At 51.3% G+C, this 17,743-nt stretch overlaps 7 protein-coding genes across 7 annotated transcripts; 4 read left to right on the top strand and 3 right to left on the bottom strand.

The window, feature by feature from the left end:
- Nucleotides 1–184: 184 nt before the first annotated feature.
- On the bottom strand, nt 185–1,591 carry ALT_7207 (glycoside hydrolase family 16 protein; the record flags this gene model as incomplete). The annotated part of the gene is made up of 1 exon (XM_033557256.1): nt 185–1,591. One exon carries the CDS (start codon nt 1,589–1,591, stop codon nt 185–187), a length of 1,407 nt encoding a protein of 468 aa, XP_033413147.1.
- Nucleotides 1,592–3,095: 1,504 nt separating this feature from the next.
- On the top strand, nt 3,096–4,657 carry ALT_7206 (uncharacterized protein; the record flags this gene model as incomplete). Its single annotated transcript, XM_033557257.1, has 2 exons — nt 3,096–3,846; nt 3,900–4,657. The coding sequence occupies 2 exons, from the start codon at nt 3,096–3,098 to the stop codon at nt 4,655–4,657; spliced, it is 1,509 nt and encodes a 502-aa protein (XP_033413148.1).
- An 886-nt stretch (nt 4,658–5,543) lies between these two features.
- Nucleotides 5,544–6,910, bottom strand: ALT_7205 (zinc finger HIT domain-containing protein; the record flags this gene model as incomplete). The annotated part of the gene is made up of 3 exons (XM_033557258.1): nt 5,544–6,264; nt 6,319–6,786; nt 6,861–6,910. 3 exons carry the CDS (start codon nt 6,908–6,910, stop codon nt 5,544–5,546), a joined length of 1,239 nt encoding a protein of 412 aa, XP_033413149.1.
- Nucleotides 6,911–7,443: 533 nt separating this feature from the next.
- ALT_7204 (oxidoreductase, short chain dehydrogenase/reductase family) lies at nt 7,444–8,333 on the top strand (the record flags this gene model as incomplete). Its single annotated transcript, XM_033557259.1, has 4 exons — nt 7,444–7,491; nt 7,538–7,833; nt 7,891–8,188; nt 8,244–8,333. 4 exons carry the CDS (start codon nt 7,444–7,446, stop codon nt 8,331–8,333), a joined length of 732 nt encoding a protein of 243 aa, XP_033413150.1.
- Nucleotides 8,334–8,694: 361 nt separating this feature from the next.
- ALT_7203 (glycoside hydrolase family 16 protein) lies at nt 8,695–9,645 on the top strand (the record flags this gene model as incomplete). Its single annotated transcript, XM_033557260.1, has 5 exons — nt 8,695–9,127; nt 9,184–9,215; nt 9,274–9,449; nt 9,500–9,552; nt 9,602–9,645. The coding sequence occupies 5 exons, from the start codon at nt 8,695–8,697 to the stop codon at nt 9,643–9,645; spliced, it is 738 nt and encodes a 245-aa protein (XP_033413151.1).
- Nucleotides 9,646–9,879: 234 nt separating this feature from the next.
- ALT_7202 (putative endo-1,3(4)-beta-glucanase) lies at nt 9,880–11,226 on the top strand (the record flags this gene model as incomplete). Its single annotated transcript, XM_033557261.1, has 1 exon — nt 9,880–11,226. The coding sequence occupies one exon, from the start codon at nt 9,880–9,882 to the stop codon at nt 11,224–11,226; it is 1,347 nt and encodes a 448-aa protein (XP_033413152.1).
- Nucleotides 11,227–11,801: 575 nt separating this feature from the next.
- ALT_7201 (WD40 repeat domain-containing protein) lies at nt 11,802–16,798 on the bottom strand (the record flags this gene model as incomplete). The annotated part of the gene is made up of 5 exons (XM_033557262.2): nt 11,802–14,956; nt 15,015–15,799; nt 15,856–16,164; nt 16,268–16,391; nt 16,447–16,798. The coding sequence occupies 5 exons, from the start codon at nt 16,796–16,798 to the stop codon at nt 11,802–11,804; spliced, it is 4,725 nt and encodes a 1,574-aa protein (XP_033413153.2).
- Nucleotides 16,799–17,743: the final 945 nt, after the last annotated feature.

Here is a 17,743-nt window from a genome sequence, read left to right as displayed (position 1 = left end):
AATGAATCTACCGATTGTCAAGCATTCTTCTTTTTCGGATAGTGAGGCAAGAATCACTTGGGTGTTTAGATACGCAGTCACCTACGTCAGTGTAGATTTATAACGAGCAATGCTAGTCTTAAGGCTGAGGTGAGACATTAGGAATGTTATATAAGAATTAAGACTATCGTAATTGACAGAGTCATCACGGACCACGAACATCATCTAAGAAGCATGGCCTCGAACATTGCCTGGCCGCGTCCTTCCTTTGGATGAACTCAACCTCCTCTGCCAATCCCTCATGGTCTGGTTCTGGTCCTGCGGCTGGGGCTCGCGCAAAAGGTCTATGTTTGTGGCTCGGAAAGGGTACAGTATCGCTCGGTGCTCCGTTAACCTTTGTTGACGTGTTGTAGGCCACCTCGATCCACTCAATTCCTATGTACGCGCTTTGTCCCACGGGCATTTCGCCTGTCCACTGCCCTCCGTTACTCCACAGATTGATTGCCATCATGCTCGGCTGATCAGGAACATGGTAGGTGTTGGAGGCTTTGATCTCGCCATCGGCGTACCATTTGGTGATATTGTGCAGCCAGTCGACCCGGTGCGTGGTAGGGTTCGTCCATGGCTGGGAAAGCGTACCGATTGAGGCCGCCCCCGGAATCATGGCATCCGTTATGGGGTCGTAGTCAGGTTGATTAGCGTAGCGAACGATATTGGTTGGATCTGAAGTCAGGATCTCGATGTCGGACTCGCAGGTCGATGAACGATAGGTGAAGATACCCGCACATGCACCTCCGGGTACCACTGATTGATTTGTAGGGTTTCCTTTAGGCACTGGGCGGCCATACAGCATTGGCTCCCTGTTCACAGAGCCAACTGTCATGACGCGCATCCGGACACGTAGGGAGCAGTGGAAGATATTGCGAAGGCGATACTCGAGTTCGGCTGTCGCCGTGTGGTTAGGAAATCGTGTCGTGCGCAGTACGAGGTGAGTTGACTCGGAATCATTTGTATATAGGGTGTTGCTCGCGAAGAATATGTTTTCTGGTGAGTTAATGATAGGGAGGGGTCCATATTTGTTGCTTTTTCGGTGCCACTTTTGGGGTTTCCAGTCCCTTGCAAATGCAGTCTGTGAGAAGAGGAGAGTACCCAAGTCAATTCCTTCGCCGATTGCTTTCATATCACCGTGATCGTTCTTGTCATCGTCAGGGTTCTCTTCATCTTCGGCGTTCTCTTCATCGTCAATGTTTTCTTCATCGTTAAGGTTCTCTTCATTGTCGCCGTTTTCTTCAAGGCCGACGTTCTCTTCCTCGTTATCGCCTTCATAGTTGTGGGTTCTATCGGCTCTGGACAGGATATAGCTTCTCTTGTTGGCGCGGCTTTTGCTGCCATTGCTATCATAACGAGGCAAAGGGATCTTTCTGAAGTCCCAGAAGGCGTAGTTCTCAAAGTATACGGTTTCCGATCCGGACACAACATAGCAGTCACACTGACGCTTGTAGAAGTCAAGGGGGAGTCTAGGAGATGTGGTACTGCTGTTACTTGGAGCAGGATAAGAGAGGACTCTTGTGGCGAAGAGCGAGGGTAGAAGAGAGAAAAGGAACAACTTCATTCTCAAAAACGTTCGAAGTGTAGGTCGACGTGCGGATAATAGATAACGAAAGTCATAGCAGCTTTCTTAGGTCGACAGTAACCAAGAGGTGTACGTCTCTCGCAAGCGATACTTGAGCAATCGCGAGGAAGCATCTTGCAGTATATATCAAGAGAGGCAGGCGCGTCTCTTGTCGTTTCGGACAAATCTACTCCCCCAATCTCAAATTGACGAAAGCCATAGGTAGGAAGTATTGAATTCGATCGTCTAGCATTGGAGTTCCCTTCGTAGTTGTGCTTCTGTGTTACTGTCATTGAGCACTTGGGTAAACTGGCCCACTTTGTATGGGAAAATGTGCCCCCAGAAATCATTTTCGGACCCGGGAACGTTTGCACACATAATTCCAGGCCAATTGAGGTCGGCGAATCTATGAGGGTATACATTTCTTCATTGAATGTGTCACGAGTATGTCATAGTTAGCATTCATGTTTACCATGACGCTTGAAGTTGAGCATCTCCAGTGTAAACAGTAATCCTAGCAGCAGCGCAGGCTGTCAACTGGTCAGTATCGCCAACTGGTCAACCGGTGAACAGTCCAGGATCGTTCACATATACATGGGTTGACTCATCCATTATGATGCTAATTTGAGTCATGAGCGATGTGCTATGAGAAAGAATGAGCTATCAATCCCGATTGCACCATCTACTCAGCCATTGTGAGTCGACCTGAATGTGGGCATTGCTGGCGTTCCTTTTCCTTGTACACTTGTTCTTGGATTAAGATGTAATGCTTGTATTAGAAATACCAAAACTGTCCCTCGAATGAGGCAGAGAAACGCCGAGCAGATATTTATGCTGTCCAATTGGCGGTCGTCCACTCTGAGGCGGCAGCCGCGCATCAGTTATGATTGGCTTCTATGCAGTCACCTGGACGCAAGGGAGGGGCCAAGGCGTCAGGCTATCCTATAACGGTATTGTCATAAATCCAGTAATTACCAACACTTTCAATTTCGTCGCTCCTCCTGGGTCGAATGTTTGATAGATGAGGGTTGTGAAACTTCATAAACGATTCTTCACTGTCAAGCTAGACAAATGTATAGAGTAGAATTATCTTGGAGAAAATATCAATTGTCAGCAGTCGAAATCCAACTGGTAGGGATGGCGAGTCTTGATGGTCGCTGTCCGGCGATCCGGTGTTGGCGAGGAGTTGCCGTATGTGCTTGTGCCACGCAACAAGCGACCGAAGAAAATGAAAGGAGGGGGCGTCAGCCGGAACGAGAAAGGGAGTCGTCCAACTTCCTCACCCAGCCCTTCCGTCCATCCATCACATCGTCATCCATCATCACCTACGACTTAACCATCATTACCATCATCGAAATATCGTCAAAATGGATATCCTTCGCATATAAATCGATCTGCACCTGCAGGTGGTACAATATTGACGCAGAATTCGAGTTTACGCCATATTTTTACAGTCATCCATTGTAATCCTTCTACCGACCGTCATCTCATCCTCACTATCACCATGACTGCCACACTTGAACGAAGTCTTTCCCGTACATCAAGCATGTCAATACCAATATCCAGTCCTCTACTTTCAGTCAGACATGATGTGACGCCTCCTATTCTATCTGAACCCTCTTTGTCCCAAATCCACGACCGATTAAACCTCCTAGATTCACGAGTACTCGAGCTACGCTCGACAGTCCTCACCAAGGATGGCTATGTTGATCGACGTAATCGTGAAGATGAGCATATTCGCCGAGAATTCGAAGCCAATCGCTCGATATCGAATCGAATTGATCTGAACGTGGTTGCGTTGAGGACGGATGTCGACCAACTCAAGTCGGGCGTGTTTCAACTCAAATCTAGCATTGGCCAGGCCAGCAACGAGACGGTCTTTTTGCGCAGTGATGTCGACCGTCTCCAGAAGAATGTCGATCAGGTCCAGGCCGACTTGGAACAGCTTCAGACTGATGTTTGTGGATGCCGCATTGAAATCAGCAAACTGCATGCTGCTATCAGTCAACTACGTACCGATCTGATTACTCTTCAACATGAGACATCGCGTCACCTGAACGCGGTATTCAATCGGTTTACCCTAATTGAGGCTCGCATGAAGCACTCGGAAAGGGTTCGATTCAACTCCCTTGCTCACACCACGCATGCCCCTATCACGCCCGTCCCGGTTATCGAAGAAGATGGATCTCTTCAGTGGCCCGAATACTTCCCTCGTACAGTCTGGAGATTCTGGTGCTTGAAGAAGCGCAGTAGGAGTGAGTGATTTGTACTCAAGATGAGTCTTATGGTACCTAACATAAATCCGCAGTTAATCGACTTGTACAACTCGCCGAATTCTATCAACTGGGAGGTTTTGAGTACTGGGGCCGCATGCACCAATCGGACTTGTATGGCAGCGACAGCGATTCGAGTGAATCCAGTGAATACCCATCAAATCTGACGCGTGCCGAGGCTGTTCGTCAGTATCCGGAATCCGCACACCAAGCTCTCGCCGCAACTTTGGGTCTGGTCTACTACAAGATCCGGAATGAAGTTGGTGAAGGGCCGAACACTCATATTACCCGTCCCCCGAAGCGGGAGCGCCAACAGGAGGATCTGGCTTCTGTCTCCTCTAGTTCCAAGCAGAAACCGGTCAAGATGCCACGCCGACCCAACAACGTCTCCCCCACCACGCTACACAGGCTCATCACTGGGCCCTCACTGGAGTCGAAGTCGCTGGTTTCGGAAGAATCCGACAAACTTGGCTGGAATGTCCATTCCGACGTGTCTGACGACGCCATGAGCAAGCTTCGAGGTATCGTGTCTGAGGAAGTCGGTACCCTTCTTCGTGCACTAGAGCAAGGTCGTCTCAAACTCAAACCAAGTCGATCCGAACGATTAAATATGTCTCCTACGGAATCCAAGGAAGGGTCGTTTCAAAACAAGGCCCCAGAATCGGCTCAAGACGATGAGGTTCGCACAGTGGCGAACACCGTTGCAACCGAGCTTGTGTCCCCATCATCTACACGGAATGAAGAACATGATCTCCCAGACACAGCTTCCGATGCTACAACTCCATTGACTTGATGGCGCTGCCCTGGTCGGATTTCCGTTCCCGGCAGACCACGTTACTTGATCCATGATCGATCATAGGGCTTCATACTTCGTATAGACCCGGCCGTCTGCAAGTCTAGCTTGTATGGGTGACCATACAGCATTCCTCAACCTGGATTATGCTGAACGCGGCAATTACGCGTCAAAGCTTGACTCTTGTGGCATCGCCCATCGAAGAGAAACAATCCGTTTCAATCCTGACTGGCCACCTCTGCAGCTGAATGGAGGTCACAGGAGCTCGCTCAACGTGAACATCACCACGAGCTATATTACATAGCACATTTCTGTCATCTTATTATCGACGGCAAGTCGAGCAGGACTTAGGAGGACTAATCTAACTCAGTCCAGCAGCAGCTGGATAGAACCACCAAGCATTGGCAAGGCGTCCTGGAATGGTCATATTTTGCAAGGATACCCATTTGTTTGTTATATTTGGCGTTTATTTATTCTTGGACCGGAGTACATACCACTTAGATACCTCCAGGTTATTGGGCGCACTTCATATTTTGCGTTAATTGATATTGGCAAGCTTTGATTAACCATGATGCTCTAGTCTCGATACCGAGCGGATCGAGACACATTCACGTATTTACATCCTGTCCTCACCCTATTCGAGGTAACGATCTCTGTCGGCGCCGTGAGCTGAGTAATTCCTCCGTCGGCCATGACTCTACCAGTATACCATTGCACCAGAGCAATTAGTCCGCCCTCGTATACCATGAGTGGAAGGGAGAGTGTCCCTGGCACTTGTGACCAGTTCGCGAGAATGTAGCTGACAGTATACATTATATCAGGGACGTATATACACGATGTGTCCAGCCAAGTCCAAGCTCTTCCACCGAAGCAAGTGAAAGGCTAATTATTGTGTTGTCGCATCAGCTGCGACCGGTTCCCATAGATCCTGCTTCAACACTTCGAGTACTTTCTTTTCGTCAATATTCCCTATATCCAAATCGCCAGTGTGGATTTGATCTTCAGAAGTTTCTTGCAACATGTCTTCGCTCAGATCCGGTTCCGGCCCTTGGGTCCGTAGATAATCTTCCTCCAAAAGGAACATTGGGGTTTCTTTTTTGGCGCGTAATGCCTCTGGAGGCTGGGGAAGGGCGTAGATTGTGGGAAATTCCAGAACCGCACGGTCTCGGAGAGCAGAGGTAAAAGTCATGCTGGGGGATAAAGGGATGAGGACCGGCTGTTTGGTAGCAGTTCGTGGACGATGAAGATAGAAGCTAACGCCGCGATGGGGGATTATTTCGTTCTTGCTTTTGGATGAGCTTGACGGTCGATCCGGCGTTGATTCTGTGACCGATTGACCAGTTGGAGCTGTCGAAGGAGGCTCAACGGTTTCTGATTGTGTCGGTTGTTCGCTGGACGCGGGCTCTGACTCCTGCTGTCGATCTCCTGTACTTTCAAGTGTTTGCTCGTCTTCCTTTGGTTTTTGAACAACTTCGCCTGCTTTCTCCTTAGGCTGTGGGTAGATGCGGTCGTAGGCTTCCGCCAGAGTGCACGATTCCAAGCAGTTCCTCGTCACCTTCTTGCCATCAGCAGTAATCCATTCAACCGTCCAACTCAAACATTTATGTCTGGAGATCGTCAGTACGCCGACACCACTCTCACCGCCCAGAAAAGAGACATACTTAGGATTCCACTTTGACGCATTCGCCTTATTCCTACTCATCCCCCTCGGCGCCCTGATAACCCTCACCCCGGCATTCTGAGCCCCACGCAGGAACCCAGCTTCACCCTTCACAAATCCTCCCTGCTCAGGCCTCTTCCTCTTTCTCCCCGCCTCAGCATCCTGCCCATCCTGCCCAACCTCATGCTCCAGACCCAACACCGCCGGATCAGCAGCCGTAGTCCCACTCAACGGAATCCCTCTATCCTCCGCCTCTCGCTCCGCGCGCTCAAGACTCCTCTCGATCTTCGTGATGAAGTTGAAGTCCCGGTCGAAGGCGGATTCCGTGGCGAGCTCACTGCGCTTCAGGTAGGCGGCTGGATCGCGGACGCCGGAACACTGGGACCAGAGCTTGTGGCGGCGGGAGCAGGGGAGGGAGCAGGTTCGTGTTGAGCAGCGGGGACAGCGGTATTTGGGGGGGTTGATGTGGCTGTGAGTGTGGAAGATTAGTTAGCGGGTTGTTTGATGCGATGGGGGATGGGATATCGTCTTTTGTTTACTTACCATATTGTGCATAGATCGGACAATAGGGTGTCGCCGTCGGCATTGGACATGTTGATGTATATATTAAAAATAATTGACAGTAAGGATAGATGATATTATTAGTGATACTGTTCTAATAGGAATAGATGTTGACGGCAAGCTGCGCAGACGATACATCAGGAAAAAGTTTCTGGGGATTGGGGTGAGCTTATCGATAACAGTTAGCCTTCGTGCCTCAGGCACCAAAAGTGTTGCTCATGTTTGAATCACTACGGAGTACGTCTTTAAACTACTTTCTTTGGGATGTGGTTAAGGTATTTTGAGCATTGAAATTGGAGTCGCTATCTTGAAAGACTATTAGACGATGGAGTGGAATCATCATCACAGTATCAGAGGTCGTGTTGCAAGCAGTAGCAAAGATGATATCATCGCGATTACTGATCAATATGGACATGTATTTCTAAGCACGGCATCAACAATGCCCGAAGTAAATCACGACATCCAAATCATAAGAGATATAATTAAGGGAGAACCATCGTAATCTCTGATTCCGCGCGACAAAGTTACGATTTAAACATTGACAGCATATAAGACGTTCAACAGTATGGCTACCAAAGCATTGGCTATCATCGCGGGAGTCGGCCCTGGCACGGTAAGTCCATTACTTGACTGGAATACACATCTGCTAACATGACCAGGGCGCTTCCATCGCCAGACGCTTTGCCAAAGCATACTCGGTGGTGGTACTTAGCCGGAACCCGGCGAACTTCGAACCTCTGGTCGAAGAGATCAACTCCAGCGGTGGACAGGCCCTAGGAATTAGTACGGACGTGACAGACTCGGGAAGCGTCAAGTCTGCGTTTGAGAAGATCTCTCAGCAGTACGCTGGTGTTCCTCTGGCAGCGGCCGTGTTCAACCCTGCCGGTGGATTCTCGCGCAAACCCTTCCTCGAGCTTACAGAGGAAGAATTCTCCCAGGGGTTCGAGAACCAAGGGTGAGTTCTTATTTCCAAAGACAAACGTATTCATCCAAAGACTGAAAATCAAAACAGAAAGGGGGCTTTCAACTTCGCCAAAAGCGCTTTGCCTCTTCTGCTTCAGGCGCAGGGCTTGCATCATCCTCCAACTTTAATCTTCACGGGGGCTACAGCCAGCGTGAAAGGGTCTGCGAATTTCGCGGCCTTTGCAACCGGCAAATTTGCTCTACGAGCGTTGGCGCAATCGCTGGCGCGAGAGTTCGGACCGAAGGGCGTTCACGTCTCTCACGTCATTATCGATGGGGTCATAGATATTCCCAGAACGAAGGCTTGGACATTCGAGCATGAAGACGCTAAACTTGATCCAGACGCTGTAAGATACCTCTTCCTCGTTTGGAATTGATGACAATGACTGATTGGTACTATAGATTGCAGAGTCGTATTGGCATTTGCACACCCAGCCACGCACGACATTTGGGTTCGAGCTAGATCTTCGCCCATATGTGGAGAAATGGTAATGCAGAGGTCGAAGGGGTATATCAGCTGATTATAATGGATCATTTATATTGTTTTCTACGTGATAATGTTGGTGCGCAGGAGTAGCGCTGTAACCTTCGGGCCGATCTTTCAGTTTCAGTAAAACTCCGGGGGAATGAGGAGGGGAAACGTTCTTCGTATAAATTGATTGTCGAGCAAATGATCTCATTGAAGGTGATGGTGAAGGTGATCGTCACTCAGAAGGATATTCTGTTTCAGTTGTTGCTTCAAGTTTTCCCGAGATGACTGAATTATCCCAAGCCCATTATAAAAGGATACTGTTTAACCGCAATTATAGCACTATGCTCGCTCATCTGCCGAAGATAGTTCAAGTGCGCCAAAATGAAGTTTTCAATCTTTCTGAGTGCTCTCCCTCTAGCCTCTGCAGCTACTACATTGATCCCCTCCACGTGCTTCAACTCATACTCGTCTCTGGAAAAATACTTTGCCTATCTCTACCCTTGGGGCTCAGATCATAATGGCTCCGCTCGTATGGTCGGCAGCTCAGCCGACCATCAGTATATTTCTGTCAACTCAGGCACACTGACTCTGGTTGCCAAACCAGTTAGCGGCCAGCCGCCTACCAAATCAGGTAGAGAGATAAACTACCTATCTGGCGCGGTACATTCAGCAAGGACCTTCACCGTCAAAGCCGGATCAGGCTTCGACATCCAGGCTGAGTTCCAGGCTCCAACTGCTAGAGGTACCTGGCCTGCGTTCTGGCTCAATGGAGCGAATACGTGGCCACCTGAGATCGATCTTGCCGAGTGGAAGGGTTTGCTACACCTCGAGACCCAAATTTCTCGGACTCTGTATGGCTGACAGCAGCAGGAACCGGGGATATCAGTTTCAATACCTTCAACGTGAGAGATGCACCTAGAACTATGGTATCGGACCTGCGCTGACCGGTCACTATTACAGACCTCGTCTGAAGTCAAAGCTTTGGACGTCAACTACCCCTCTCCCGGCAATTTTCACAAGATCAAGACGGAAATTCGTGACGTCGATGGCAAGAACATCTCCGTCAAGTTCTACCTTGACGGCAAGCTCATCACCACCCAGTACGGGAGGAATTATATTGGCAAGCCATTGCACTTGTAAGTTTGTAACGATGCATGAGATATTGCCCAGCACTGACTCCTGCCAGAATCGTCAATCTACAAATGGAGGGGTCGTCTGGCTCTCCTGGTCCAACAACTGGTTAGTCTTCTTTTCATGGCTTGGTGATGATGATCGACTAATTGAGCAGATACCTACTATCGTATTCGCAATCTATCTTTCGTGGAGATTTAGTTGGTAGATTGTCACTGCGAATGATACGTGTTGATCAGCGTTAGTGTGTTCGAGTAGATTGTTTACTTGTAGAATAAGAATTATAAGAGTAACTTTATGCTGGTGAAACGCTCGATGACTAAGCTGCACAACATCACCCAACATTCTTCTAACCTTCTCCACACTCCGTCACAGCTATCACCAAGCTTCTGAAACACCAATTGGAGCAAGACCACGAGCGCTCTACCATCCAAGATGGTACTCAACGACACATCGCCGCTGTCCGAGTCCGAGAGCTCCAACGCGTCGTCTCAAAATGGATCTAATTCATACAACAGCGGCCACATCCCAATACCAGGGTATCCCCTCGTGCTCAAGACCGAATACCTTTCCCGCCCCGACCTATTCACGCTGTACTTCGGCTTCGTGGGCCAACGCAACTGGCTGCACAAGAACAGCGCACACATCCGCGACCGCATTGAATCCTGCAAAGTCATGATCAACCGGCTCCCCACCCAGGACGAGCTCGACGCCTTCGTCTACCACGGCAGCAAATACATCTACCACCAGCGCCTCGGCGCGCCCTACTCCGGCGCCATCGGCACGGCGTACCTGTACTGGCGCGTGCGCAACTCAGGCGTTGTCGCGCACCTTGTCCCCGGGCTGAAACCGGGGCAGAAGCCGTCGCCGGCGCAGGTGCTTGCGGCTGTGAAGCTGTACTCGTCGATCGAGCCGGCGAATTTCAGACAGGTAATGATTCGGGGATCGTTTAGGTGGTTCTTCTGGGTGGTGGCGGGCTCGATGATGACGAGTGTGTGGGGGATGTTCCATGATTTGAAGGAGACGATGGGCGATCCAAGGCTGAAGCAGTTCTTTGCGGAGATGAAAGACAAGGATCCAGAGGAGGTGCGCAGGCGGAGGGTCCAGAGGGTTGCGGAGAGGACTAAAGCGGCCAAGGAGGCGGCGGAGCGGCGCGCGCAGGGCTTGCCGCCTGTGGAGGTGGGGATGGGTCAGGGTGCCGGGGCGGGAGGGGGCTACGCTGAGAGCCAAGAGTATGGCCAGGGTGCTGGGACGTATGGATCTTTAGATTCTTACTCGTCTTCGTCTGCGCGGGAGTCCGTTCCGTCGGCGTCGTCTGATAAGCCTGCTAATCTGCCGGATCGGAATCTGGGGCGCTTGTACGGTGATTCGTCCTCGACGGAGTCGATGCGCGGTGCTACCACTGTCGATCAGAGCAAATCTACGGACTTTTTCGAAAGCGACGATGCCAGCCCCGTTGCGGCGGAGTATCGATCTGGAGGCGGCTCGCAAGGAAGCGCCTGGGATCGGATCAGACAGCAGGCCGGCTCCGGCTCCGGCTCCCAAGGCGGACAGGATAGTGGGCTAGGATCGGCGTGGAATCGGTCCGTCAATGAGAGGCAACAGCGCGAACAGGATAGTGGTCCAGGCTCAGCATGGAGCGGGTCGTCGTCAACGCCAGACAGTGAGAGGCGACAGCGCGAACAGGCTCAGGCTGAATTTGACCGCTTGCTAGAGGCCGAGAGAAACATGGCCGGTGACTCTGAGGGGGGTGAGAAGAAGGGATGGGGAAGATGGAACTGAATCTCCTGCAACGCATTATGAGCTTAACATGTACCATATCACTCCACATTAGCAGAGTTACATTTACTACTCTTTTCCAACTATGCTACGGCTACTTTCTCGTCCAGCCCGTGTATCACGCCGGACTTCAACCGTCCGAGATCGCTGGGCTTACATATGAATAGATACAGATCGGTCTACATTTCACGAAGGATATGCAACGGATTCGCTTGAATAAGACAGTAGGATGCTAACTTTTCCTTTGCCCTTGCGGGCGAGTACAGTCTCAGAACATCAGGAATTCCTTTAGAGCACATCATGAAACCGGGCAGAATCTTTCAAGGTGGCCCGCGTGATCATAGAAACTATCGCGTGAAACAGAGGCAAGGGTATAGCAATTAAATCGTCACTAGAGATATGAGAAACACGCTCGGTCATCGCAGATTGTAGATATTGGGGGTGAGGTTTAATTAACGGGGCATGGTTGAAAAGGAAAGGTCATCAGTCATAAGAATTATAGGTCCAATGAGATATAATGCAAATCATGCTATAGAAGTCGAGCTGGCAGGATATGATAAATCGAAGAAATCACTTGGTTATATCCGGCCTTCCGACATTTGTACACTTTCATAAGGGACACCCGTCTCACGGGAAGATGTCCAATTGTCTAGTCCGCGGCTGTTGCTGCGCATGCGTGTCAGATTCCGGATCTTGTTCGTGAAGCTCTCGTTGACGCTCTTGCCCCGCCGATGGTCAAATGACGTGCGCCGGCGCTCGATGGTAGGCCGCGTTTCCGTACTGATTGCCGGGGCCGCTGTCATAGCTCGAGGGAGCAATCTGCCCAGGTTCTCGTTGTCAATAGCAATGTCTATAGTCCCGGAGGATGCCCGAGGGGAAACAGGTCCAAGGGGAGCAGGAGGCGGAGGAGGTGGGGGAGTGTTCAGATGCTGTAATTCTGGCAGGATTGGAGGATTCTCGAATTCCTTCAGGCCCATGGAATTTTCGATCGTCTCCTCGATACTGACGGTGACTGGAGAAGAGCCGTACGGATAGCCACCGGAGCCTCCCAGCTCTCGAGAACTTTCTCGCCGGTGACCGATGTTCCGGCTCCTACTGGTCGATCTGCTTCGCGGGAGGCGGGGGTTGAACCTCGGATGGGTTGGCAGGTCGACAGGCATGGGACCCGGTTGATGCTCCTGTACTGGAACGGACATTGAACGGCCGATTCTCTCGGCTTCGCCTTGGTACCTGGCATCACTCAGTGTTATAACGTTGTCTGGAACACTAGACCCCGAGGAGACGGTCTCTTCGTAGCCGTTAGGATACTTCGGGTGACGCATGGCTTTCGGAGTGGCTGGCAGACCAAGAGGTCCTCCTGACCTCGACGAATTCGAATCGGAGCTGCTGGGATAGTCTGGCGAGGCCTTGCTGGTCGACGCTCTCCTTCTCGCCGGTGTACGCTGGTTGGCAGAGGTTCTGGACAGAGGTGGGCTGCCTAGGGGGCTTCGGCTGTACTGCAGCTCTCCAGGAAAAGGTATGTTTGGGGCTGAAGGGTTGCGCGCAATTGAAAGCCGCCGGGCCTCCAGTTCAGCAGCTGCGAGCTCCTTTCGCCTCTGTTCTGATAGTGCTATAGGTGGCAAGGTTGGTGCACTTGCATTTCGAGCCTGCATCTCCACTTCTTCCATTTCACGGGTTCTCTCTTGGACGTATGTATCGGTCTGAGCAATATCACTCGTCATCAACCCGTTAGCCCGCTGTTCGGTGTCGGTGTTAATGTTCATGTTTGTATCATGGCCTTGCCGATTATGAGATGGTGCCCGCGAATGTTTGCTCTCGGGAGACGCATCCCTTCTCGACCCGCCCTTGTCAGGACGTCGGCTGCTACTGCGTTGGTGACTCCGCAATCTTTCCCTGTCACTAGCGACCAGCCTCAAGGCATCCTCCGCTTGAGGTACAGGTAATGGGGCAGACGGTGATCTATCCCCGGAGCTTCGCCTATCGATGCTGCGCCCCCGATGAGCAGGGTCATTCTTGTCTGCGGCCATTCGGCTAGCGGCGTGTCGACTGGCAGAACGATGCTGATGACGCTCCGATGAGTGTCGAGAGCGTGGCTTTCTCACTCTGCTGCCATTACGTGATTTGCTCGCAGGGTGTTTGCTTCCTGTGCTCTTGCTGTATTGAGCTATCTCCTCCGGGGACATTGGAACCGGAGAGGACGGCGATCGTTTAGCAGGCTGAATGTATCTTCTCTCGTTTCGTCCTCGAGTGGTTTCCTGGGAAGTATTCCTCGAAGTGATCCGTCGTGCTGAGCTTTGGCTGACCGAATCGTCCGTGTTTCGCCTTCCTCGACTGAATTTTTGTGAGCGATAATTCGCCTCGTCGAGACTGTTGATGTACTGGTCCATGCTCCGACCACTGACACTGGGACTTTTCGCTGAATTGTAACTGTTTAGCGTCGATGCCGGGCTCCGAGTATTACTCATTGTACCGCTAGGTGGACCTAGCAAATCACTGTCTGGAGCATCGGGCTGGAACAGGTGAAGCTGCAGACCACCTGGCTTTCGGTCTCTGGATCCGTTCCGACTGTCCGAACGTTCCCTGAGGGCCTCGAATACGCCAGGGCTTGGGGAAGGAAGACCCTTGATGGTTGCAAACTTATCCGAGTTCGCCTGAACGGCAGTTTGCGGACTCGGCTTAAACGTGTCTTTTTCAGGATTGTACCGTGCAGACGGCAACAAAGACGACAAGACCTCCTCGTCCTGACTTTGGCTTCCATCATGCAGCCTGCTGGTGCTTTCCACCGACGAGGCATATTCCACGGAGTGATTCAAGCCACTTGGCAAGAAAGTGGGTGGATGGACATCAACGGGCGTTTCCCCAATGGAGGGCAAGCGTCTCCGGTTGAACGCAGGCGTGCCTGTCCTTGCGTTCATCGCATTGTTCAGACTCTGAATGTTGTTCGCTCTGTAGGACCCAAGTCCCCCGGGGGATATAGCAGACCCTCCTACAGCCGACTCGGCGATAGGTGTAATTCCCGGGGCATTTGTTGGTGTTCTATCGTCTGATTTCAGACCCGGGAATCGGAACTTGCCGGGCTGAGAATCAAATGACGTGATCAGCTTGAGGGCAGGAGTTTTCGCGTTCGGTCTGGTGCTAGGCGGCACCTTTGACTGTGAATTCATAGTCGGCCGAAGAAAATTCGACGATTGTTGCTGCAAAGGCTGTGGCTCAGGAGACGTCATCGGCGATCGTCCTGAAAGGATTTCCGCAAAAGACGCAGCTTGCTGAGCAGCGGGAGAAGTCCAGGGATCGGAGGGCTCTACACCGGTACACATGAAGCATCGAATTGCCAGCTGCTGCTGAGCATGGGAAACGACGTGCTCACCCCATCGTCGCACCAGATATGACTGGCGCTGCCAATCCGTCGGCGTCAGAAGACAAGTCATCAGGATCGCTTCCATGTAGCAGTTCTGAGAGACATAGACTTCAATAGCTTCGTTTTTATCGCCCAGGCCCAGCAAAACGGTAGCCGATGTATGTATGTCGCCGATCTCTAGCAACTTTTGCGCAAAGGCTTGGCCGACCTTGTTCGCTTGCGACTCGCCATTCATCTGGCTCATGGCCAAGAGCATCCAATCGGTCAATGTCGCCGGTCCCGAGTTGATCATGGCCGCGGTTGCGTCAGAGTCGGATTGGCCGAGCCATTGCGCCAACAGAATGGCACTCTGACTGCCGGGTGGGTGACGAAAGACTGCTCATAAGTCAATTCGAGATGTTGACAGCGCAAAGATTTGAAGGTGCTCACTCACGTTCGTCTCTAATCAGGTCTTGGATATCTCCATCCCATCCAAACACGACGCTCAGCATCTGTCGCCGAAGGTCGTTTGGCGTGAGATGGGTCTCATCTATGGGGCGATGGTTCCTATACGGCACGTCGTTGAGGCGCGCACGCGTGAATGGAAACAAATCAATACGCTGGTCGGCTGGGCTAAATTGCACCTCATTTCGCAGTCGGGATGCCGCGCGAGAGCTTTTCACCGACGACATTGAGATCGAGGAGGCGTACGTGTACGAGGCCCCAGACTGCTGAGGAGTCTCTCTTCCACTTGCTGAAGCTAGCGAGAACGATGTACCCGTCTGTCCCGACCTACTCGGTGGTGAAAATGGCACCATCCTGTATTTCCCCGAAGATGCTTTCGAGCTCACAGAGTTGGCGTGACTCCGCGACGATACTGGACTGCTCATCTCTGCACGCTGCTGCCGTACGGCGTCTACTCCGCTCTGGTCAAAAGGTGGCCGGCCGTCGTACATGCGCGCTGCTTCTCTGAGATCCGGCGGATCCTGCAAGGCTCGTGGTTCCAGGGGCGCTCCCCTCGGGTCTTCAGAAGTTGCAGTAAGGGCTCCAGCAGGAATATGCTGCACATTAGCAACCATTCCCGGATTATCTAAATCGTACTGCTGCACTGTGTAGTTAGGGCCAAGAGTGAAAAGAGTAGCAGTCGGGCCATAATTAGCGAAACCACGAGGGTTTTCTATCGTCGGAATCGGTTCATAAGTGACGTGTTTCGTTTTGACATCCCATGCCCAGGTCTCTCTGGAAGTCGTTGCTGGTTAGGAATTCAATCTTATGATTGGGTGGACGACACTTACCCATCGAGAAACTGCACGATCCGGCCGTTCTTTGACCACGCCATCCACTTAGGCTCGGCTGAGGAAGAGTCGGATCGCTTGAGCACTCTGATGACCCGCGGAGCCTCTTTGCCCGGAGGTTTTGAAATACTCCAAACTCTCAGGTCTCCATTGAAGGATAGAGTCGCGAGCATATCGGACTTTTGCTTTGACGACGACGCATGCCATGCTAACGAGACGATGGGTGACGGGCCTCGTGAGGTTGACATGGTATGAAGGATGTTAAACGTGGGATGAAGAGTGGCGATCAGAATGGAACCGTTCTGATAGCTGGTATATGTGTCAGCTGAACTGTCAATCGACAACAATGCACATCTCCAAGACTCCGTTGTCCTGTTCACTTTCTTTCTCCAATAGAAGATCATTTACATACCCAATGGCATATGTTCGGCAGTCAGAGGCCGGCGCCAAAGCTGTAATGGGGTCGAAAATGGTCCTCGTCGAGACATGCTCCGAAGTGGAAGGCTCGAAAAGAATGACATCGCCCTTTCCGTTTCCTTCCGGCTCATCAGCATGCATACTCCTGGGTTGTGAGGGCAAGGTCCTCCTTACCAAACGCTACATTGCCATTACGCATCCAGGCAGCTACTCGTAGATGATCAAACGCTGCAAACCGAGCGAGTTCAGCTCCGGTAAAAAGATCCCATACGATCGTCGTCTGTCCCGTGTCATAACTGGCGACTAGTCTTCCTGAACCTCGTTCGCTAACATTGTCCACCGATATGAAAGAAATATCAGACTTGTGATGGTCGAACCGTCTCTCGAGCGCGAGGGTGTCATGATGGAGGCAATTGATCACCGATCCTTGAGCGTAGAGGAATAACGAGGCTGTCGACGCACATGGTTCGAACGTGGTTTCCGGTGCCTGTGATTGAGGCGTCGGCGGCGCAACCGGAGGCGCCATTGGTTTGATTGTTGTACTTTTTGTCTCAGGAAGGGGATTTCTGTTCCATGTCAATTCAACCATTCTTCGGATCTTGCGGTTGAGTTGCCGGCCTGCAAGCAGAGTGAGACAGCGTCTGTTTCTTCTCTGACTCGCCGTCCACACGTATTTGTACGGCGACTACCGGATTCGAGCTCGCTTATCCGAGTTCGATGTTCTATCGCAGATCTCCGGAAGCGTTGGCGCAAGTGGAGTGACAGAATGGGTATTGTTCGACAGTATAGACAATCCTCAACAGCATTCCCACAGCTTCGGTGTTGCTCGCAGAGAGATAATTTAGAACAGTTTGGTTATGACCGAGCAGAGTACTATCCAGCTAATCAACAGCTTTATCGTAGCCTCGATGACGAGATACAGTCCGCTGAATTAGTACAAAGCTTCGGTCTCGGGACATGGACTCTGAGGAAGAAGCAGAAAGAGAACCGACAAGACGGTCCGGCCCACCGTAGGATAGGGTAAGAGGGAAACGGAAAAATGGCAAAAGCTATAACGAGAATAATAAGGTCAAGTCTTTTCGAAAATAGGCGAGAAGTGCGATTATGCAAGGCCAGCAACCGCAAGGTATCGCAGATGCAGGCGACTGACAAGGAATAGTATGCACTAGGCGGGCTACCACGTTATATGGAGGGGGAAGTACATAAGAGAAGAGCCGGGAAGGATTTGAAAGTCCAGGAAACCAAGGAATAGGGGTTTCAGAAGAGTCCACAACGGAGACTGTTTTCTGTGATGGAGCAAGTGAGCGACGACTGAAAGGGTGTGATTCGACATTCCCTACGACTCGACCCTCGTCGATAATCAGTTATACCATGGGGAAAAGGTACAAAACGGTTGGAAGGCGACACTAAGTTACCCTAGTCAATGATCGAACTCACCAGCCACCAAGCAATGGCAGCTCGCGCCAAGGGA

This window comes from Aspergillus lentulus, assembly GCF_001445615.1.
Source record: "Aspergillus lentulus DNA, contig: Alt12, strain: IFM 54703, whole genome shotgun sequence".
Classification (NCBI taxonomy): domain Eukaryota; kingdom Fungi; phylum Ascomycota; class Eurotiomycetes; order Eurotiales; family Aspergillaceae; genus Aspergillus; species Aspergillus lentulus.
The sequence above is the reverse complement of the archived record's forward strand: the minus strand, read 5'-3'. Positions and strand labels throughout refer to the sequence as shown.